The sequence below is a fragment of the Lepidochelys kempii genome, chromosome 13, assembly GCF_965140285.1.
Source record: "Lepidochelys kempii isolate rLepKem1 chromosome 13, rLepKem1.hap1, whole genome shotgun sequence".
Lineage (NCBI taxonomy): Eukaryota > Metazoa > Chordata > Testudines > Cheloniidae > Lepidochelys > Lepidochelys kempii.
Genome location: NC_136392.1, coordinates 3,543,710 through 3,567,715, shown reverse-complemented (window position 1 = coordinate 3,567,715; position 24,006 = coordinate 3,543,710). Strand labels below are relative to the sequence as shown.

General features: G+C 49.5%; 1 protein-coding gene across 3 annotated transcripts in view; it reads right to left on the bottom strand.

Annotated features, from left to right (window-relative positions):
• Positions 1-24,006, bottom strand: part of SNPH (syntaphilin) — a 33,013-nt gene that overhangs the window by 5,925 nt on the left and 3,082 nt on the right. The window contains exons 3-5 of one of the 3 annotated variants that reach the window (XM_073309178.2): positions 4,717-4,807; positions 3,326-3,433; positions 121-270 (exon numbers count right to left, since the gene is read on the bottom strand). In XM_073309178.2, coding sequence (XP_073165279.1) covers positions 121-270; positions 3,326-3,433; positions 4,717-4,766 — 308 coding nt within the window. In that variant the 5' untranslated portion in view covers positions 4,767-4,807. Of the gene's footprint in view, positions 1-120; positions 271-3,325; positions 3,775-4,716; positions 4,808-24,006 lie in introns of those variants that run through there. The other 2 variants (XM_078848315.1, XM_073309175.2) reach the window with 2 other exon arrangements.

Here is a 24,006-nt window from a genome sequence, read left to right as displayed (position 1 = left end):
CTGTCAGAGACTAGACACTGATTTGGAGGTTCCTATGCATTCAGTTACAACCTTCCCATTTCCTCATCCCCACTGGTGTTGGGACCCTCCTGTTACCTGCTCATCTGCGTCAGCACTTACCTGTCCTGGAGTCTCTCTTGGGTGTCCTTCAGCCGGGCCTTCAGGTGTCTAATGCAGACCTCCTTCTGCTGGAGGGGGGTCAGGTACTGCTCAGGAGTGGGGGGCTTTATCCCATGGTTATCGCTGCACAGACTATACTTGATGGGCCGCCTAGGAAAACAGGACAGTCAACAGCCCCACCAAGCACTACAAGTAAAATGATCCCAACCACATCAGTGCTGCTCCGCACAGAGCCGTTCCAACCTGGCCCTCAGCTCAGCTCATTCCCTTGCCTTTGCTGGAAGGAATTCTAGCACAGCCAGGCACCGGGACACAGGCTGATAGGAGCCAGGAGTCTCAAAGGGAGAGAGGAGTTTCACCAAGTGGGGAACTTTAACCTTTTCCTCCCCACTTCTCAGATCTGAAGTACAAACCCCCTGGATTACACACCTTCCTGGACTCCTGTGAGACATCCCAGCGTGCGCTCAGCTGACCACACCTTGAGCACTCCAGATCGGTACGGAGAAAGGAGCCTGTCTGTGTGACTAACAGAAGACCCCCCTCGCCCTCCAACACCCAGCAGTGTAAGAGCCCTGATATTCCTAAAGTGGGACACATGGTAAGACTATTAAGAACTGCTGAATATCACATATTTTCATTCAGAAATTAAAGCAGGTGTCCTCTGACCAGACTCCTTTAGGACACCCCCCCCCCCAGGTAGACAGTATTTGTGCAGCAGCCCTGAGCTATGGTGGTGGTGATTATTACTAGAGCTTCATGGGGGTACAAAGCATCATACGGACACACTGAAGACAGGCCCTTGCCCCCAGGCAGCCAACAGTCCCTCTGCTATCAGCAGACTGGGCTCTGGGGCATCTCCCTGGAGAGGGACTTCACTTTAGCCCTGGAAAATACAACCACCAGAAGCAAAAGAAAGGGTTCATTATAAAAAAAAGATGTTTATTACAGAAACATCGCCGGCCCTGGTTACTGACACATTCGAACGCTAACACTAAAGCTGGACCTATAAGAAGGGTAGATCCGTCGCAGAGCTCTGCTAGGAGAGAGGGGAACCCTGCAGACAGCAAACACCCTGACCTCTCTGAGCGAGCTCCCACGGCAATGCAAGATTCTTAGTGATTTTCTAAAGAGAGCCCAAGCTGGGATCTCGCCCCAGGAATACGTCACCAGGAGCACGTTTCCAAGAGGCAGAGAGCTCTGGATTAGAACTTGCTTGAGGCAGTTGCTCATCGTGGCCACAAAGGGTCACCCAGAGGACACTAAGGGGCTGGGTGAGTAGTCAGTCACGGGCTAGCTTTTTGCTCCTGCACTCCTACGTTCAAATCCTGGTGGCATCAGACGCGCAAATCAAGGCTGATGGCGGCCACCTGTCCACAGCACAAAACCACTGGACAATGGGGCATGATTAGCAGCCGCTGCTCAAGAAGGCCAGGGCTGAACTAGAAGAGGGGGTTGCCTCTCAGGATGGAAATGTATTGACATGCCTGCATGGGTGCCTGGGACTGGAAAAACAGGGAGTGAACCATGGATGAGGGTTGTGGGTCATTGCCAGAGCTATGGGAGGCAGCCCAGTGCAGCGTCCAGCCGCAGCCTCTGGCTAGTATCATTAGTCCATCGCTGTCCCAAACAGTGAATTCATTCAGAAATTCAAAGCAGAATATCTATCCTAACAGGGCACCCTTGGGCTGTGTGTGCCTCTGGAGAACCAAGGAGATTTGGGGGCCCATCTGGAATGGACTTCGATACAGCCCCCAACCCCAAACACACAAAACACAGCAGACAATGAGTCATATTCTCCGCTGGGGCTAATCAGCACAGCTGCCCTGACGTCAGTGGAACTACACTCATTAACTGGGGAGCAAAGCGTGGCAATGGGGGGACGGGAAAAGTAGAACTATCTTCTCAGCTGTTAAACCCCACTCCATGTATTCCCTGGCCACAGCGCCGACGTTTACCCAGTCCTGACACTTCCTGTTGTATTGGCTGAGTCAAGCACGACAAGACACAAGTGACACAGCAAGGCCCAGATCTGATGTGCAGCACGCGAAGGGCGAAGAGGCACGCGACAAACCAAGCCAGCTGTGCACTGTACTCTTGCTACAGCACTGGAGAGCTGGTCCGTTAGCTGCAGCACACACAGGCGACATGTGAGCAAAGAATTGGTGCCAGGCAGGGAGCAGAGGGGCTCACAGCAGCTGTAATGCAGAGAGAGTGGGGTTTCTGAGCCGCTAAGTCCTTCTCAGCAAACTCGGAGGGGGCCATATGTTTACTCATAGCGAGAAGTTGGTCGATTTCTCCATGATGAGCTTGGGCCATTCGTTGAGGAACCAGCGACTAGGTTTGGGAGTGGAGAAGAGGGATAGAAACGATCCATTACAGCCCTGGGACCAACTTAGCTGTCTGCAGCAGATATCGCAGCATTTCACGGCATCCCCAGGGGGAATTCTACTCCCAAGAGGGAAAGAAATGCAGTGGGAGCTGTGTTTAATATTTGGGGCCATTTCACATGCTCCATGCTCAACTGTCCTTTATCCCAGGGTAGAGTCAAAATTCTCCTCTTCCAACAAGTCCACCGGTCTCCTGCTGTCCAGTCCAACATCCCCCGGGCATCACAAAGGGACAATAACAACAACCTCTTGTTTGCATGGTGCCGTTCCTCCTGAAGGATCTCACGCTATGTCACCAGGGCGTGGGGGAGGGGAGCAGACAAGTGGCGCACAGCGCTCTATGCAACACCGCCTGTGGTGGCGGGGAAGGCGACAAAGGGAAAAGAGTGCTTGGAAATCAAGGTGATGGAAGGGAAAGAAAATGGAGCAGAGAGGGGGAATTTTTTGGACAAGGACACCAGGGCAAAACCTTCCTCTGACACGACCTACCGGCAGATCGGCTGTTCGAAACCCTCATCGCGCCACGCCTTGCCTTACTGCACGTGCACAATTCCCGCAAGCGTCCTGCGGGGACGAAGGGATTTGAGGGGTTTCAAGCCCTTGGCTCAGACTCTAACGCTGCTCTTTGCCAGCAGAGCCAGTGTCCGGGCAAGGGCTTTCAGACTCTGCGTAGCAGTCCGCTTTAGAGGCTTCCACACGCAAGACCCCCATGGGGAAATCTCACTGAGCCGCTGAAGGGCCCGGGTTCCTGTTCCATGTGTCATTGGAGCAGGTGGGCGAGGCTAGGCGGCCTCCCCGTGGCGCTATGGACGGGTTACCTTGGGGTGGGGCTGCTGTCGCTGCCCTTGCAGGAGCCCGAGTTGCTGCTGCTGCTGAGCGAAGAGGTGCCGTAGGTGTCCTGCATGCTCACGGGGGGAGAGGGGCGCCTGGAGGCAGGAAGAAGAGGCTGTTTCTCAGTCGGAGTGGCAGGGGGCGCTGAAGACTTAAAGAACGAGGCCAAGCCACTCCGTCCATAAAACCCCCGGCTTCCAAACCACCACAGACACAAGGACACACAAGACAAAAGGACAAAACAAACAGCGGGGATCAAGATGGAACAGAGCAAGGCTGTCTCACAACGGTTACTGCGACAATAGCAAAGGGAGGGCCGAGGGGCGCTGCACACCGGGCGCTGCCCTCGTTCCCTGGGCCAGGCCCCATCTGCGCCCCATCTCCCATGTCTAATGCCCATCGCAACCAAGAGCTCCTACCTCTCTTGAGCAGCCCTACAGAGGGCACTGCAGACAGGGGCTGGGCTAAAGGGCCCCAATCCACCCCATCTTACAGCAAGGGTCTTGCGCCCAATGACAGCCATGGTGAATTTTGCCTTGGGTGCCGTTTTGGTTTGGAGCCACTCTGCACTCTCCTCTCCCACCCCCGTTCTGTTATAACGAGAGAGCCTTTTCCCATCACACCACAAGCCCAACACTCTCCTGAGCCTGCTGGAATCTCATTGGGTTTTATTTAGAGCGAAGTCAACCCTCCTGCTCCCAAAACATCTGTCTGATGGGCCACCTCTGGGCTCCTCTTCTTCAACAGCATCATGTCGCACTCTGGAGGTACGGCTAGCAAGGCATTGACACAATCAATAGTGAAATAACCCCTGTCCGGGAAGGATGTGAACAATGAACAAACTCTGGTGTGAACAAGCATTTCTTCCCTGTTCTCTGATTGTACCCAGAGTACGGCAGCCTAGGGAACATTTCTTCAAAGAGCAAACCCCTTAAAGCCCCACACCCTCCACACCAGTGGCTGAGGACAAGGACACTCCATCAACACCTGCCTTTGGCCCAACAGAACTGAAGAGATAATCCCGACTTCATGCACTGCAGTGCAGAGACAAAGGCAAGCGTGCATGCAGGAACGTGGGCCCTTGTGCAAGTGCTGTGCAGAAGAGTTGTTAAGACATACCACAAGGTATTTCAGCAGCTGCCAGAACAAATGCCCGACCCTGGAGTCTGGTCTGTACACAATGCTGCCGGTCCAGGTCCAGAAAAGGACCTTGCTAGCTGCCCTTCTTAAATGAAAGCTCTTGGATCTACTCCTGCACTCTGGCTGCACTAATGCATTTGGGAGGAGGGGGAAAATGGCCTCTAGTTTGTATTTTTTATTGGCAAAGGCACTGCACGGATTCCATTGTCGTCTACAATAATGGGTTGGACGTACTCACCTTCGAGAGCCAGTGGAGGACCGTCTGCTTCCCGGCAGGGACATAGCCATAGCGCTGCAGGTCCCGGCAGTGAGGATAATCGGCACGCCAGCTAAATAAAGAGAAAGATAGGAGGAAAGAGAGTGAGAGCTGGAAGTGTGGACGACGTCACTTGAGAGGCACCCCGACTGGAGGGCTGGAGTGTGGTTAGTAATCTGTCTGGGGCAAGGGCCAGCCTTTTCATTGTGTGTGTCCTGTACCTACTGCTCTGGGGCCTGATCCCTGACTGGAGCCTGTCGGGTGCTACAGTAACACAGACAAATAATGGAAGCACTGTGGGATGCTTAGCCTCTCCAATAGCTGGGGAAAGGCCAAGTCCCATCTGAGCAGAGCTCTGCTGAGTTACACCACATGAAGATTTGGTTCAGCATGGTTTTTTTTTAAACTAACCATTCCTGTGCTCTGAATTATTCATCCTCCTTCAGTTCTATCCCCAGCCAGCTAATACTGTATACTCTGCTCTGTGCCTTCCATGCAAGGAACTCAAAACACTTTACACATATTAACCTCCGTTCCCCTGCACACATTTTACTCCTGTGTTACAGATGAGAAACTGAGGCCCAGAGAAGTGAAGCAACTTGCCTAAGGTTGCAGAGTGAGTCAGTCGCACAATTGGGAGTAGAAGTAACTCCCAGCTCTGGGCTTCAGCCAGACCTCTCTCTTCCGTCCGTACCAGAGGGCCTGGTCACGTGCATTTCTCAAGAGAGGTTATGTTCTCTTACTGTTTATTCCTCAGTTAAATCAAAATCATCCATAGCACAAAGAAACCAGATGTGGAAATAGAGGATTCCAGGCAATGCAGCGTGAGCAGAGAATCTCGTGAAAAATCAAAAATCCTGTTTTTAATGCAAATAATGGGCCTGATCTAGAGCCCATCGAAGCCAATTGGAATCTTTCCTTTGGATCAGGCCCCTGGGTGGGAATAAGAAACTGCGTGGGAAGAGAAATCTAGAAAATATGGGGTCAGCACCTAAATTCTCCTTTGATGATATTTTCTAGACCAGGGGTCTCCAACCTTTTTATGCCCAAGATCATTTTTTGAATCTTAGGGCCACCCAGGATCTACTCTGCCCCTTCTGCGAGGACCCGCCCCTTTCCCTAAGCCCCACCCTGCTCACTCCATCCCCCCTTCTCTCCGTCACTCGCTCTTCCCCACCCTCAGTCACTTTCACCGGGCTGGGGTAGGGGGTTGGGTTTCAGGAGGGGGTGTGGGCTCTGGGCAGGGGCCGAGGGGTTCGCAGTGTGGGAAGGGGCTCTGGGCTGAGCCTGGAGCAGGGGATTGGGGTGCAGGAGGGGGTGAGGGGTGGAAGCTGTGGAAGGGTGTTTGGGTGAAGGAGTGGGTTCTGGGCTGGGGCACAGTGTGAGGGTGTAGGAGGGGGCTCAGGGTGGGGCTTGGGGTACAGGAGGGGGTTCGGGGTGCAGGAGGGGTATGGGGTGCTGGCTCTGGGAGGGGAATCAGGGATGGGGGTTGGGGTGCAGCTTCCCATTGGGCTCCCTGCCTACCCAGGAACCAACTTGCTACCAGAAGGGAGCAACGCGCCCCTTTGGCCCCTGGGGCATGCAGGGGGCACGTGGCTCTGCGCGCTGCCCCGCTCTGCAAGCCCCGCCCCTGCAGCTCTCCTGGTCAATGGGAGCTGCGGAGGCGGTGCTTGCAGGCAGGAGCAGTGTGCAGAGGGAGACCCCTGCTTCCCCCTCTCCCCCCCGCCCCCCGGGCCACAGGGCTGTGCTGGCTGCTTCTGAGAGCGGCGTGGGGCTGGGGTAGGCAGGGAGCCTGCCTTAGTGGCAGCCCAGCTGCACCACCGGAGATCGTGATCGACTGGGAGATCCTCTCGAATCGACCAGTCGATCACAATCGACCGGTTGGTGACCACTGCTCTGGATTATAGCAGGCACAGCTGTAATGCTGCGGCGGATTCTCCATCCCTGGAAATTTTCAACTCAAGACCAGATGTTTTTCCTCTATTTCAAATAGGGATTAATTCAGGGAAGTTCTACGGCCTGTGTTATACAGGAGGTCAGACTAGATCAGTGGCTCTCAACCTTTCCAGACAACTGTATCCCTTTCAGGGGTCTGATTTGTCTTACGTACCCCCAAGTTTCACCTCACTTAAAAACTACTCGCTTACTCAACCAGACATAAAAATACACGCGTCAGAGCCACTAGTACTGAAAAAGTGCTGACTTTCTCACTTTTACCAGATAATTATAAAATCAATCCGTTGGAATATACAGATTGTACTTACATTTCAGTTTGTAGAGCAGTAGAAACAAGTCATTGTCTGTATCAAATTGTAGTGTGTACTGACTTCACTACTGCCTTTTCTGTGGCCTGTTGCAGAAGTAGGCAAATCTCTAGATGAGTTGATGTACCCCTGGAGGAGCTCTGCGTGCCCCAGGGGTACGTGTACCCTGGTTGAGAACCACTGGACTAGATGATCAGAGCCATCTCTTTTGGCCTTATATCTATGAATACAGTGTCTCTTTTATATGCCCTCATGTATTCTCACACTCTCCAGCACACCATAAACCTATGGAAAATATGGCTGCTCTGTGCCCTTGTCAGTGTGCTTTCTGGGGAGGGAGGTGCGTCTCCTCCTTTTGGCCCCCACCCAGGCCTCCTCTGCCCCACACGTGAAGGGCAGCAGATACGAGTGGCAGTTTTACGTTGCCGTCCTTGGTGCTTTAAATAGGACTTGACCAGTTTCGCCCCTGCATGGAAAACTCTGCCAGCATCCCTTAACTCATGCTCCTTGGGGGGCGGCAGGAAAGGAAGGGAGAGGGGATGACCAGGGATGGAGCCAATGGCTGTTGAAGGGCTCTCCAACATTCGCTGTAGCTCTCTTCCCTCCTTCTCTCTTCTCCCCAACCCCTTTTTTCTGGGCACATCAAATATGGCAAATTCTGCCTCGTGCCTCTGACTCAGTGCCATTCCCCACTGCCTCCCTGCCCCCCGCAACCTGCAGCCTCTGCGCAGAGGGCTCCCAAACCAACAGCGCTGAAACGGTTAAAGAATCAAAAGCCCTGGCAATGGATAGACCCAGATGAATGCACTGACCGAGCTCGCTGATCAGCGACTTGGGCCAGGTACCGCGTCCTCAGCTCGGGCTGCACAGCATCGAGCGTGCTCTTGGGGCAGTACAGAACGAACAAAAGCCTTGCGAGACATTTGACGTCTCCTTCGGGTCCTTGTGCTCCACCTCGAGAGCGGAAGCTCGGGGTGGCGGCAGCCGGGTGTGAAGGCAGGAGGCAGATGAGCCACGCTGGATCAAAGCTCCACACTCAGGAGCGGAGGAGCCAGTGTCTGCCTCCCTGAGCCAGGCCGCTGCAGGGGCTTTGCAAATGCACCCCCAACCCCACCGCTGCCGCTGCAGAGGCTCAGTGAGTGCCAAGTGCACTGACGGCAGCTTGGGCGAAAAGCAGTCGCTCCAGTGCTGCCAGGGAGTGCAGGAGGCAGCAGCCCCAGGAACATGGCAGAGGATTTCAGGCTGCAGGAGGTGGGCCACACTTCACCGGCTCTGGGTCGGGCTGCAGGAGAGCTGGGGGATAACACTGCAATAACCTGCTCCGAGCGCAGCCCCGGGGTACAGAGAGGGAGAATGTGAATGGCAGCCGCGCGGCGAGAAATCGCTTCTTTCGCCAACCGTTTTAAGACCAGCTGGTGCCTGCGGAGAGCTGCATGTGCTAGACAAGTAGCTCCAGGCCAGCTGGTTCCTGGCTGAATTCCAGGGTGAGCCACAGAACTCCCTAGGAAGGACGGTCTTGTGCCTAAGGCAGTGAATGGAGAATCCTGGCTCTGCCACAGATTCTCTGAATGCCCCATGGCAATTTGCTTGACCTCTCTCTGCCTCAAGTCCCCATATGGAAAATGGGGAGAATAATGCTTCCTCTCTGCTTGTCTAGTTAGGCCATAAGCTCCTTGGAACAGGGACTGTCTTACTGTGTTTCCAGACAGCGGCGAGCACACTATTCACAGCGGGGGCGAGGCACTAGTGCAATATAAATAACTTAGCACCCTCTCTGCAGTAGAATGGGGCAAATGTCTCCTTGCAGCTGGTAGTTGCAAGGTATTGCCTCGACCTCCTGCTCTTACGTTTGTCCACGCGTTTGTCCACATGGAGACACTCTATTTAGTGGGTGACTAAAGAGTTTGTCTTTGGGGGAGATTTCCAAAGTCACCAATGGGATGTAGGCCCCAACCTGCTCTGGGTGCTTCTGAAACCCCCCTCATTAGCCCCTTGCTTCTGGTGGCTGTCAGCACCAGGCTTAATGCAATGCTTGGGCTGGTCAGTGACCAAGTGCTAAGTAGCAAGATCATGCAGGGCTCTACCTTGAAGTATCACATCAGCTTCTGTTTCGGAGACACCCCCCATGCCCACTCCATGGTTAGATGGATACTCCATCTTTGTACACACCCGCTGCACTTAAACGTCCCCATACTGGTATTACTAATAATACCTCAGAATATCGCACCTGGATTGTTTTATTTTTTAAATAAGTCAAACTCAGCATTTCTCGTTTGTTACCTTGTATAGTTTGCTCAGTCTAGACAACAGAACGAACCGCTCCATTTCCCTGTCTGGTTCAGCAGCATTAGCTCAAGGCTGCCATGTTGGAGTTGCAAGGGCCAGAGCAGAGCATTGGGAGGCAAACGAACATGGCTTTTTGATGTTTATATATATTACAATTTTAGTCTGGTAAAACTTTAATTTAAAAAAAGAAAAGAAAAAGGAAAGACAAAAGCCGGATTTCAGGCCAACCACTCCGCCCCTGCCTCTTCATGGCACCAGGGCCCAGAACTGCAGCCAAGGGTTTTGCTTCTACAGAAAGGCAACCCCTCCAGCTGGAAAGTGCTGTCTTACATTCACCAAGAATTCTACTAAATTCCATCCAGCTTCAAACATTCTTTGCTAAAATTGTGTCTCACCTGAACCGCCAATCCCTTGGCCAACTATGCCGTGAAATGCAAACGTGCTCAGAAACCACACGTTCTTTCTTTGTCTTACACAGACATCCAGGTCTGCTTTGGCAGGCTTTTCTCACAGCTGTTTTAACAAGTATATTTGATTTTAATCACCAGTAATAAATCGTCACTATCTTTGCTCTCAAGAAGTCAACTTGGCTATCTCAAGCTTCAGTGTGCAGAAGGGCAGCCAGGGAAGGTCATAGAATCACAGAAGAGGAAGGGACCTCGAGAGGTCATCTAGTCCAGTCCCCTGCCCCCACGGCAGGACTAAGTATTATCTAGACCATCCCTGACAGGTGTTTGTCTAACCTGCTCTTAAAAATCCCCAGTGATGGAGATTCCAAACCTCCCTAGGCAATTTATTCCAGTGCTTAACCACCCTGACAGTTAGGAAGTTTCTCCTGATGTCCAGCCTAAACTTCCCTTGCTGCAATTTAAGCCTATTGCTTCTTATCTTATCCTCAGAGCTTAAGAAAAACAATTTTTCTCCCTCTTCCTTGTAACAACCTTTTACATACTTGAAAACTGTTATCACGTCCCCTCTCAGTCTTCTCTTCTCCAGACTAAACAAACCCAGTTTTTTCAATTTTCCCTCATAGGTCATGTTTTCTAGACCTTGAATCATTTTTGTTGCTCTTCTCTGGACTTTCTCCAAATCTTTCCTGAAATGTGGCACCCAGAACTCGACACAATACTCCAGTTGAGGTGTAATCAGCATGGAGTAGAGTAGAAGAATTACTTCTCCTGTCTTGCTTACAATTAGGTTTGAATAAAGACTGGGAATGGATGGGTCATTACACAAAGTAAAACTATTTCCGCATGCTAATTCCCCCCACACACACACTGTTACTCACACCTTCTTGTCAACTGTTGGAAATGCACCATCCTGATTATCACTACAAAAGGTTTTTTTCTCCTGCTGGTAATAGCTCACCTGAGCTCATCACTCTCCTTATAGTGGGTAGGGCAACACCCAGTTTTTCATGGTCTCTGTGTATATATATATCTTCCTACTGTATTTTCCACTGCATGCATCCGATGAAGTGGGTTTTAGCCCGCGAAAGCTTATGCTCAGATAAATTTGTTAGTCTCTAAGATGCCACAAGTCCTCCTGTTCTTTTTGCTGATACAGACTAACATGGCTACCCCTCTGAATACTCCTGCTAATACATTCCAGAATGATGTTCGGTTTTTTTGCAACAGTGTTACACTGTTGACTCATATTTAGCTTGTGTCCACTATGACCCCCAGATTCCTTTCCGCAGCACTCCTTCCTAGGCAGTCATTTCCCACTTTGTGTGTGTGCAACTGATTGTTCCTTCCTAAGTGGAGTCCTTTGCATTTGTCCTTATTGAATTTCATCCTGTTTACTTCAGACCATTTCTCCAGTTTGTCAAGATAGGCTAAAAAACAAAGTAGAGACTATAGCCTAGATTTCCATCGGATATATAGTTGTGGTAACTGTGCGTGAAAATGCACTAAAGTATCAATTTGCACGCGCCATTATTGCCACTATGGAAATCTGGGTCCTTGTTTACAGTAAGGAGATCGTCCTTCCACAACAGCATCAGCAAACGCAAGATTAGCTAGTCAAATCCGAAAGGTAAGGAGGATACCAGCAGCAGAGTTCAGTTCTACGTACCCTGCCTCAGAGCATTTTGTCAAGAAGAGAGAGTAGACCCCACCCAGTACAAAGCTAATAAGAGTATAAAGGGCAGGCAGTTCTTCACTGGAGGCACAATACTTATTCTGTGGAGAATCGGTGGAAGCATGGAAGCTTTGGTGGACTCCAGGGTTTCGCACTGTTACCTTTATTAGCCACTGGGGTGCTACATTAGGAGAAGCCTGTACACCTCCACGGAAGAATCTCTACCCTGCCCTCTTCATCCCCAGGCATTCAACTCCACTTGGAGCTCATACTCACTGGAAACGCCTGGCATTTCTGATGGCAGCTTTAACGAAATCTATCTTATTATAGCTGTGGCGATGAGCCCAAGCATTGCGGGCAACACGCTCTACTGCGGCTGTTTATCTATTAGTCATTAGGAAAAGTACACAGAGAGGAAATGGAAAGTGCTCAAAGATAAATGACTGAATGCCCACATGCTCTGTATGCTTTCCAGCAATAAAATACACCAGCTGCCACTGGGGATGGCCAAGAAAATGCAGAAGAGTAATCAAAGGCAGGAGAGAGAGAGAGGTGCTTCTGGGAGATCTAAAAGCATCTGGGGCAGGAGAGGATGGGCAGGATTTCAGCGCAAAATGGGAAGGCCAAAGCAGAGACGTGAGGAAGCATAAAAAGGGAAGGTGAAAAAGACATTTAATCTAACTAAGAAGTCACTGCATCAAACAACAGTGGGGTCAGGGGTTATTTACATCACCTAGAAAAGAGAGAGGGACATTGCTAACAATTAAGTGAACAATTCAGTGATGAAGAGTGCCGGGTAAGGCAGGTATCAGTAACAGATCTGTCTTAGCCAGGAGGAAGGACAAAACACTGAAGCAAACCACGATTGTGTCAATTATCCAAAAAAACACCAGGAGAGACCAACAAATTAGCAGGCATGAAGAGCCCCACCAAACCAGCACGGGATGGGTTCCACGGAATCACAGCTGAGAAAGTGACCAAGGGAATGGGGAGGAACATTTCAGAGATTACATATGTAACAGAAAAGCTCATGTCAACAGTTTGAATGAAATCCTGGCTCCATGGAAATCCGTCAGAGTTTTGCAATTGACTTAGATGGAAACAGGATTGCAACCTTTGTATCCAGACAATGGAAATGAATGCATAAAAAATGAAGTATGTATAACAAGCTGGTTTCTGTTTAAGGGTATGTCTACACCACAGCTGCTGCATCTGTGCCACCGTAAAGCCGTAGTGTAGACGCTTCCTACATGGACAGAAGGGGTTCTTCCATCAATGTAGTTAACCCACCTTTCTGAGAGGTGGTAGCTAGGTCAACCGAAGAATTCTTCCATTGACCTTCTTGTGTCTACACAGTGGGTTAGGTTGACCTAACCATCGCACTCAGGGCGTGAACATTTTTCACAGCCCTGAATGGCGTAACAAGGCCAATCTAATATTTAAGTGTAGACCAGGCCAAGCGTACACCCCGGAGCTTACATTGCAATCTCTTGGCTCTCCTCTTAATTAGAGGGCGAGGTTATGGCTCATTTATTGCAACAAAGGGAGCGATCAGCCTTGCTGGTCAGGACAGAGCGATACAGACCAACAGCCATCAGATCCACCTGCTGACATAATTACACAATGGCATTTCTAGTCCTCCTGCATGCAGAGTACAGGTGTCGTTCATACATTCATGCAGCACTGTCTCGCTGAACCTGCGGTGAGGATGCCACAGCACCAAACGAGATGTGAACTTCATCCATTCATCTTGAGGTGACTGTTCCATTTCCATTTGTTAAAGATCACACTTTCCCATCAGGTCGATTGGCTCTTGCTTGCAAGCTGGATTCTGTGATGTCCTGAATAAGATCAAAAGCAGGTGAAATAGTTTCCTCCTCCCATTTAGTTTTGGCAGCAGTTTGGGGACCAAGGATGAGGAGGAATGCTTTGCAGTACTCAAGCAGTGGAATCTAAGGCTTGGTCTACACCTAGAATCGGCATAGCTATCTTGGTCAGGGATGTGAACAAAAAAAACCCCAAACACCCCCCCGTCCAACACAACAGTGCCAACAAACCCTCAGTGAAGACACAGCTATGCCAAGAAAAGAGTCTCACACCTGCAGAAAAGACCTTTTGTAACTGTTGTTCTTCGAGATGTGTTGCTCATGTCCATTCCAGTAGGTCCAGTCCTCCTCCAACACTTCCCAGACCGGAGAGTCCACCAACACCAGACTCGATGGACTCCCCCTTCGAGGCCAGAGTTGACTGTGCCAGGACTGACGGACCAGCCTTCTGGTGTCCCAACATGGGATGCACCATGCCAGAGTCCTGTCCGCTCTTCTTGGTGGGGGAGCGGCCCTGTTCCACCTTCTTCTTTTTATGTGGCACCGGGGATTGTGATCGGTGTCACACCGATGAGCCGGCCTTCCACACGGGAATGGTGCCGATGCTCCTTACGTGAGTCCTTACTCAGGGCCGAGGCCGGTGTGCTGTGCACTGAGGCTGCCGGTGCTGGCTCTTGAGCTGGAGAGCAGGCTCCATCCAGAGGAGCTTCATACGATAGTCTCTCTCCTGCTTAGTTCTGGGCTTGAAGCCTCTGCAGATGGTACACTTGTCTTGCAAGTGACCCTCTTCCAAGCACTTCAGACAAGCGGTGTGCGGATCCCCTCTGGGCAAAAGCTTACCACACCTATCGCACGGCTTGAACGCCTGGGGCCACGGCATGCCCCGGTGACGGGGAAAAATATTGGGGGGGAACCCCAAACTAAAATGTACTAACAAACTAACTAAGATGAAGAATAACAACTATATACAGGGAAAACCACTAGGAAGCACTTGCTAAAGCAAGAGATCATTTGCTCCAACGACCATCACTGGCAGCAAGAAGGAACTGAGCAGGTGATGGGTCAGCAGGGACCTATATACACCATCATGAAGGCGCCACTCCAGAGGGTTCCCTAGCTTTGCAGTATAGACATAGCCTAACAGAAGAAACATGGCAGACTTGAGAGAATTCGATCAGTTCGTAAGTGAACTGATCCTCATATCTTCATGTCATTCGTCTTCAGCCTGTTCAGTCAGTAGGGAAGGAGGGATTACAGCAAAGAGTTTGAAAAGCTTTTAACATGCATAAGAACACCTAATCTGTGAGCACAACTTCTGAAACGGGGCATGCGAGCTCAGCATGCCAAATGTGGATCTGAAAATGCAGATTTTGAAAACCTGACCCTCCCCTGTTCACAGGCCACTTACCATCAGCAACCCTGGATAGCAAAGCTAGTGTCCAGAAGCACGTTTTCCAAAATGGAGTGACTCTGCTGGCACCTGAATACCCCGACACGCTCCAAAGATGCATCTAGCATAAGAATCACAAAGTGGGGCTATACGGGGGTTTAGTACCGGATGGAATGAGGCCTCATGGAATGTTGTAACAAAGAATCCTAAAATAGAGCTGGAAAGTAGTCAGATAATTTTTTTCTTTCTTCATTGCTCTGGGTGTTATCCTACAAGTCACCATTTGCCCTAAAACACAGCTGTCTGGGGAGGGGATAGATCCTTTGACTCTGCTACAGGGCCCGATTAACCGTCTTCTACCCTACAACTGGTATTTCATGAATTTCACCTCTCATGCCCAAACTGCCAAGCCCCAGCTCCCCCCACTTCCTGTTTGTTGCATTTACTGGAGAAAGGACACCCTGCCTTCAGCCACGGCCCCTGGACTTTGGCAGCCTAGCTGTCATTGAAATCCAGCGCCCTGCCAGCCCCCAGTCCCTTCTTCTCAAGGCAGCAGCTACCAGCACCACATAAAAATCCACGTTGGCCTCTAGGTTGCTATAACCCAGCTGAAAGGGTTCTCACAGCAACTGGGATGGGGTTTAAAGGATCAGAGAGCATCTGACGCTGCTGCAGATAGACAACAAACAGCATCCCCTGCGCTACCATTGGGCTGATGTGTTCCAACACCAGGCGGAAGAGCCAGTGGGTTCATATCCCCCAACCTCCAAAATATTCCTAAGACTCGGTGCTATTCAGAAAGTCAGTGGGATAGTCCACCAAAGTCCATGGATACTTGGCTGCAGTGGCTATCTGGGCAGTCCTACAGTTCTGAATTGCCAGCCAGAGCCTCACTCCAAGTCCCTGCCTTTGCTCCTGCTTGGCAGAGATGCCAGGGAGTGCAGAAGAATGCAAAGTTCCCCAACTGCAGTCACCTGGCCCACATGTGGAAACTGGCACTGCCAGCCCCAAGAGCAGGGAGCAACAGCGCTTCAGACAGGTTGGTGTGTGAGTGTATGAAAATGGGGATGGGTAGGGATGTCATGACCTGAGGGGATTACAGGCAGCCAGGGGGCAGCCGGCTCCTGTCGGGATCATGGTTATGTAGAGGGAATTGGATGGCCCTGCCCCCAAGTTATTTTGCATACCCCCACCCCACTAAACTGTAGGACCACCACAGTTGGGTTTATGAACAGGTTAGACAAACACCTGTCAGGAATGGTCTAGTTATTACGTAGTCCTGCCTTGAGCACAGGGGACTGGACTAGATGCTCTCTCGAGTCCCTTCCAGTCCTACACTGCTATGATGCTATGAAGTACTTTTGGGAATTTGCTCCGGTACAATCAGGTTCCATTGCCAGCCGTCAAACTCAGCAGAAAACCATCAAACCGGAGAGAAGCTGTTGGTTCTAAGTGTAACATACTAGCTAAGTGTGTCACACCCTCTTCGAGGGACTGGTCCATGAGAATAACAATCTACCATTGCTGCCACCTGATGGAGTTGCTCCTTTTGCTCACGTGCTAGGGCCTGTGTGCTGGTGCTGAAGCCTCAGGTTCAAACCATGCAGACAGTTGCTGGTGGTGATTGTTATGCAAGCAAGACCAAAAACACATAGGGTCAATCATTGTGTGGCTACAACTCATTTGCCACTTAACAACCCACTGTGAGGTGGTCACCAAGAGAGTATCCGACGGCTCCTTTTCCTTTCACTTGTGACAGAAGTTGCTGTTGTTTAATGCAGCAGATCATTTGGGAAACTCATGAACATCTCACCATGAATAAACTGAAATGGACCTGAAAAAGAGAGAGCTTCTCAGTTGTATTAAACAGTGACCATACTTTGCTCATTAGGCTTGGAACTGGTTTAGTAATCTCTGGAGTAGGGTCCCCACACAGCCAATGCTGCGAGAGATGCCATTATTCAGCAGGATGGTGGTCACCGGCAGGAGTCTAAAATGCAAAGTACAGTTTAAGTCCTTCCTTAACCTGGGCACATCAGTGACGGTCTACACCTGCTGAAAGGTCTTCATTCTGCAGTAATGTTCGGCAGTCACCACAGTACAGACAGTACAGAGTAAGGCAGGGGTTCTCAAACTTCATTGCACCGCAACCCCCTTCTGACAACAAAAATTACTACACGACCCCAGGACGGGGGATTGAAGCCTGAGCTCACCCAAGCCCAGCTGCCCCAGGTCGGGGGGAGAAAGCCAAAGCCCAAGGGCTTCAGCCCTAGGCGGGAGGCATGTAACCTGCCAACCAGGACTGAAGCTCTCGGGCTTTGGCTTTGGCCCCGGGCGGTGGGGCTTGGTCTTCAGTCCCAGGCCCCAGCAAGTCTAACACCAGTCCTGGCAACCCCATTAAAATGGGGTTGCGACCCACTTTGGGCTCCCAACCCACAGTTTGAGAACCGCTGGAATAAAGCAGAGCCAGAATGTGCCCAATCTTGTGTGCAGGGAGGCATGCAAGATGAGACCATCTACACCAGGCAAGGCATTGGGTTTTATGAAGAAGTATTTAGACTATGTTTGTAATCCCAGTTTGCTGGCAGGTGTTGGCAACTTCCTGAGACTCCCTACGCAGTCCAGGGTGATCTCATTCCAGATGGCAGTGGGAGGGCCAGCCATTTCCCAACTCAGAGAGAGAGAGACTTGCACAATTTCTATGGAATTCATATTAGCAGACCCCTCCCCATCCTTAGATCATTTCACCCCATAGACTCCCAAACAAGCTGGATGTAAATTATGCAGCAAGTCCCCTGGATTGTGTGGGACTCTGGTATGGCAGACTGGAATTCTAGGCCAGCTTCGTTTCAGTTTAAAAATGGAGATTATATTGAACTAAACATGAAAATTAATATTACAGTCAGAACACTGGCCTAGGTTTATTTTGATATTCAATTCTTCACCTGATTGCTGTAGTCACTGTTAGACTGCAAGAACTGAGCAGCTGGCTCAGTCATTGCAAGCTCTCTAGTCTGCTGCACGATAGCCGCGTGTACCGGCGAAGCCCTAAGGTTCAGCCCTATGTACCAATGTAAGACTTGTAGCTGGGAGTCAAACTGCAAACTTCCATACTTTGAAGTATACTTCCAAAATCCAGAAGAGCAGATTCTCCATTACATCATGTAACAGCAAATGAGCACATTGTCTCTGGGAGGGCTAGGGATACTATCATTCCAGTCTCAAAAAAGATCCTCTCTGAGCCTCTTACTGGGTTCTAAATTAGCTATAAATTCACAAAAAGAACTGCTATCATTGTGGACAGCTTGGAGGAGATCTCTGTGCTCCATGTGAGGCAGTGCTCATGAAAGACAACCAGATGTTAGAAGGAAAAGGGGATGAGATGGAGAGCAATATTATGCCATTTTATAAATCAATGCTTTGCCTGACCTCAAATACTTTGCTCCCTACACCACATCTCAAAGAGGATCTAACAGAAATATAGAAGGCTCTGAAATGGGCAACGAGAATGACATGGAAGAATGTGCATACGAACAGAGATGGAAAAGATCCGGGCTGAAATTCTCTGCTGTGCTTCTAAGAGGTACAGCACAGAAATGGCAGCAAAGGGGGAGGGAAGGCTAAGATGGCTTTAAGACATCGTTATATACTTTTAAACCGGGACTGCCTGGGGGGCTGGACAGGACCCCGGTGTAACGTAGACAGTCCTGGGGCCTTAGTTGTGGCAGCCTCCCAGAGCTCTGCTATGGACTGCAGCTATGCTCAGAAACTCTGCAGTGCTGCATGCTGCAGCCCTGCCCGCAGCACACCTCCGACACCAGGGCTTGCAAGGGGTTAGTTGGATGGCAGCCTTCCACCCTCACCCACATATGAGGCTTTAGGGCCTTTCTATGGAGCATCAAGGAGCCAGAGTGGGTAAGGATCTCACCCTAGAACCATTTTCCTAATGAACAAGAAGGGACATAAGTCAGAACAGATCACTCCCCAGTGCCAAATTCTTCATAGTTTAATTAGTTGGTTCTTTATTTTTATGTTATTGGTTTTTACTAGGGCTTTGAATGATGTGGAAAGGGTCCTTGGTTCCAATGTGCTGGAATTGAAGGCACAATAATGAATGGCCTAGAGAAGGTAGATCAGCACTTCTATTCATAACACAATAAGAGGAGGAGTGGGGAATATTCAATACAATTGAAAAGGAGCACATTTAACATTAATTAAAGGAAATGCCTGTTCTATGCAACACAATCAGCTTGTGGAACTCATTGCCTCAGAACTTAGCAAGAGCCAAAAAAAAAGACCCAGGCATTTCTATAGATAATGGAACCTCCAGACTTACATGATGAAGGTTAAACAGGAACAAGAGTTTAGAAATGGGAATTAACCCGCAGGGTCCGGGGCATAAGCCAGCCTCGGACTGATGGGAGTTTGGGCAAGTTTATTCCTAAGGCAAATTTCTCCAGGGTTTCCTGCACTTTCTGCTGATGAATCCAGTGCTGGTGGCCACTGTCAGAGTCTGGGTACTGGACTCACTTCTTTGAGCTGCCTATGTTCCTGTGCTCACCCGCTGATACTTTTACCTTCAAACCGCTCATCTGTTCCTTCCCCTTGAAATGCCTCAAGTACCTCCCTCCTCACTCCCACTGAAGATATCTGGCTCACACAGATCCTTGCTACCTTCTCCAGGGGCCTAATCCTGCCAGGTGCTGGACACCCGGGACTGCCGTTGAATGCAGAATCGCCATTTCAGTGGATGACTCTGTTCCACTTCAATCAATGGAGCTTTAAACAGCTCGGGATGGCCAGTCCCATTAAGGATTGGAAGCGAAGAAAAAACGGCACTTGAAGTGATCAGTCAGGAGCCTTTTGCTCTATCTTGTGATTCCAGCAATCACAGTCTGGTGCTTTGCAGGCATACCACAGCTACGGCTATTTCTGGCATTTTATAGGGACAAAATATATATGCAAGTAGACGGATTCAAAAGGCAGTCCTCACTGGAGTCAAAGCGCTAAGACCATCATATACGATCGTATATTACTGCCTGGCCGAGATAAAGATTTGAGTGTTTATATTACAGTGGAACACAGTGTATTGCACCGCATTAAAATGTATATTGGAATAAGTTTGCCATCCACCCAGGGAGGGACGCCAGCTCAGCCACCCTTTCTGTGCCAAGCAGACACACATTTTCAGGTGTCTCCCACACTGAAATTCTGAGCGAATCAGTGGATGCTGCCGAGGTACTGTGCTGGCTCCAGAACAAGGCCAGTGGAAGTCTAACGCTGCAGCCTAGTTGAGGCCTTACACTCCACCATCACGCTTACGGGCACACGATCCTGCTAGGTGCTGGATGCCCTCACCTCCCACCGACTCCAAAGGAAGTTGAGGCCCTCAGCACCATCGAAGCTCAGGCAGGCAGAAAGCTGCCACCTAAAAAGGAGCCAAGCTGTGTGAGAGGGGAATCTGAAGCTTACTGAAAGGGAAGAACAGGGTCTACCCAGTAAATGAATTAAACCCTTCAGTTTGGGGTCTCTTCTCTGCAGAGATATAGACCAGATCCTCAGCTGGGGTCAACTGGCATATATTCCACAACGGCAACAGAGCTATGCTCTTTTGTGCCAGCTGACGATCTACCAATAATGCCGAGAGACCATCTTGTACCTCTTGGCTCTGCCAGGAGCTGGGCGGCCCCTTTGGAGAGGACAGGGCCTGGTTACCGTATAGAAAAGTGACCAGAGAAAGTAAAGGTTGGATAGTTCCCAAGACGATATGAAAATGAACCAGAATTCTTTGATAGGACCCTGGCACGTTCACACTCCTGGGATGTGGCACCAGTGAGACTGGACCAGTGGAACGGCCTAGCAGCGGTGCCTGTTGAAGCGCTCGTGTCCCCGGGTGACTCTGAAGGTTCAGAGGGTGAGGCGGCGAAAGGGTGGCATGGCACTCCGACTCCCTCAGTTCCTTCCAACTGAGACAGCAGACGGACCAGGAACTTCACTGGGTAATTGGAGCAGGATCCATCAGATTGTTCCAAGAGTGGGAATGTGCAGAGGCCACACAGAGGAGACTTGTTTCAGAACATTAACTCTGATACTGAAATTGCATGGCCACCTTCTGTTCCTCACGCAGTGCTGCTATTTTGTCGGATTTAGGATTGTTTTCCCTTTCATTGCTCCTTTTGTTATATTTTACATAATCTGATCTAATGCTGACCTTTTCCAGTTTCTAACAGAATGGCCTCACCTCATGTTTGGGGGCTATGTTGAGGCTTTATCCCGCCTTTTGGAGGATTCAGAACAAAGTTCTAAATAGCAGTTTACATACATCCCAACTGAGATCGCCCTGGGAGCAGAGCTCAGCAAGCTACAACTCTGTTTCAAAATGGCTGTTGCTAACAGTGTTCTCAGGGTTCTCCTGACTGATGGGGACAATCTTTTCCCCCTGAGAGGTTGCAGACTCTGCTATGCTCCCACTCACACAGGGCTTTAAACAGAGTTTGAGAACTATCTTTAAGCAGGGTTTAAACTTGGCTGTGTCTGAATTTAGATTCTAAACAGAGTTTGATCTGTCAGTAGAGAGGGGGCCAGTTCAGTTATAATCGGGCTAATCTACTAGGCTCTAGCCCAGGAAAGCACATTCCTCTCAAAGGTAAAGAGTTTATTTGTACTAATCTAATATCTGCCCTTTGCAGCCTTTACTCTTAATTTAATGGGAATTATAGCCATTTTGGAGCAAGATTTTAACTGACGGGCAATGAATAAATAAAAAATAAAAACAAAAATGCCAGGAACTGGATGGTAAGTTCGGCTTCTGTCCCAAAAGTTAATTTGCACCCTCTTTCCCCATATACTTCTTCTGCACATCCCCAATCCTGCCTCAGGATATGCTAACATGAATCCCTGCACCTGTGGCATCCCACTAAAGTTGGATACACTCTGCATGGGTGCATGGGTCTGTGCGAGGATCCTGATTCAGAACCAGGGCCCTGCTTTTAGAAAGCAAACAAAATATGACATACTTCACACTTCGGTGTGAGCCTCAACCCAGCCTCCAATCCTGTGGGCATAATTCTGTGTCCGCAAATAACTCTGGGCACATATGTCCAAATTTAGACAGCTAACCATCTGATTTGCGGGTACAATCAGGTAAATGTCTAAATGCTTTCATCTGCAACCACAAAAGTGGAGGCCATTTCTGGAAAAACAACAACAACAGGCCCTAAAGGTCACTGACAAACCCCAGGAAATCCTGTGGAAAGGCTGTCTTGGCACTCCAGTGCAGCCACACAGCCCTGACTCTGATAAAAACCCAAAGCGACTGCAAAGCCACGACACAATGGGGCTGAAGGAAGAACAGAAAGACTATCTGAACTCAGAATTGCCTTGGTTTTCTTGTCACACATCACTCCAGTAGCATCAAGAACGCATTTCTGATATAAACATATTTAATAAACAGCAGCACTTACCACGAAATGGAGGATTTACATTTAAGCTCCTATACCCTGCTTTTCACTATACTATTGGGAGATCTCACAAGTACCAGTGTCACTTCCACATCCCGCAAAGTAGCTAATGGGATTTACCCAGCATTCAGCAACTCCAAAGGGTTAAAAATACAGGCACACAGTGAAGGCAGATCCGAACCTTAGTTTTGAAATGGCTAACAAAATGCTGAGGTGCACTTTAAAGAGGCCTCACTACACTATTCTATATTAGGCCTTTTTTTGTTTCGTGTTAAAAAAAAAAACACAAACGAAACATAAACCTGATATGTGGGAAGATGTTCTAAGTTCAGAAAGATCATTATAAATATTTCAATCAGTTATTTTTTTCCCAGGGGTGGGAGGAAGGAGGGCAAAGAATACAAGGTGTTTATATTAGGGTCACATTGAACATAGTGGCAGATTGAGACAGGCTCTTTTGAGCAATGGGATCCAGCCCCCCCCCCATAAACTGGAACCACATGGATTCCAAGGATCTGTTGTCAGTGGCATGGGAGCAGCTGCTCAGTCTGGAGACCTGATGGCCTCTGTACCGAATGAACTTGCACGTGCTACATTCCACTCCTCCTGCCAAAGGGTAACTCCAAGCACTAAGTACTGATCAGCAAATTGCAGCAAAAACACCTGGGGGGTGTTTTGAAGCCATTGGTCTCTCTGGTGCCCAAGTATGGAGGTGACTGTAGGAAGAACCTTGTAATTTTTGTGGCTGTAGGACACCAACAGTCTGAATCCCACCTGTTTGCAATGGAGCAGCCAACTGCCCCATAATACGGATGGACTTAAATTGTGATCTTACTGTTACAATCCAGTGGGGCAGTGTTTGTCTCAGATTTGTTACTTAATAATAAATATGTAATGGAGGGAAAGAAAGAGAAATTCCTGCCTTTGTTAAATGCTTCACCATTTGAACCCCGGGTCTTGGGGACAATACTAGCTTTGTTACAGCTTTGAAATCCAAAGCTTTATTGATCGTATTTAAACATATGTGGATTTGAATCATCTCATGCAGAATACGGAAGATTGGCCCTGATTACCCAGAATCCTTTCCCCTTCATTATCCACCCCGTCCCCAAACTGCTACACGGGGTGAAGTGATGGATTTGAAGTGCATCCGGGGACCTTGCAACCAGACCTGCTTTGCTTCATTGGCAAGGAATAGGCTTGGGTAATGCACAGACAGGTGTGCAAACACTGTCAAAAGCAGATTCACGTTTCCACCCAAAATTTGTTTCCCTGCAGAGCTTTGCAGTTTTCCACTGGGCCAACATCGATTTATTTCTGTGTTTCAACCCAAGCACACAAGCCATCATGGCTCCATTCTGTTTACTTCCTTGACTGCCGTGCTCTAGCCTTACCTACAAAGGTCAGCAGGAAAACACCCCATTCTGGGAGTGGAAATGCTTATTTACCAATGCTACAGAGTAGGGAGTATACAAGCAAAGATATTCTGGGCCAAATTTTCAAAAGAGCTTCATCTCAGCCTTTACATTTGAGCCCACATCATTTGCAGATACAAAGTAACAATTTTGACAGCTAGCTGGTTTGTGGGAATTACGGGCATCTTCAATAGATTTGATTAATAGATTATAAAGCCAGAAGGGAGCACTGTGCTCACCTAGTCTGACCTCCTGTATAGCACAGGCCACAGGACTTCCCTGAAATAAATTCCGGTTTGAACTAGAGCAGGGGCATACGCAAGAATTTAAATTTCACTGCTTTTGGAGGGTCACATTCTGTGCCCCCGCTGAGGCCCTGGGGCCAGAGGAACTCGCTGTCCCCTGCTCCAGCCCTGGGGCCAGAAGAGTTTTGTGTTCCCGCCCCACACTGATTATTGTGGGGTCCAAGGCCCTGCTTGCCCCCACTTGTGCACACCCCTGAACTGGAGCAGATCCTTCAGAAAAATATCTGATCTTGATTTATGGAGA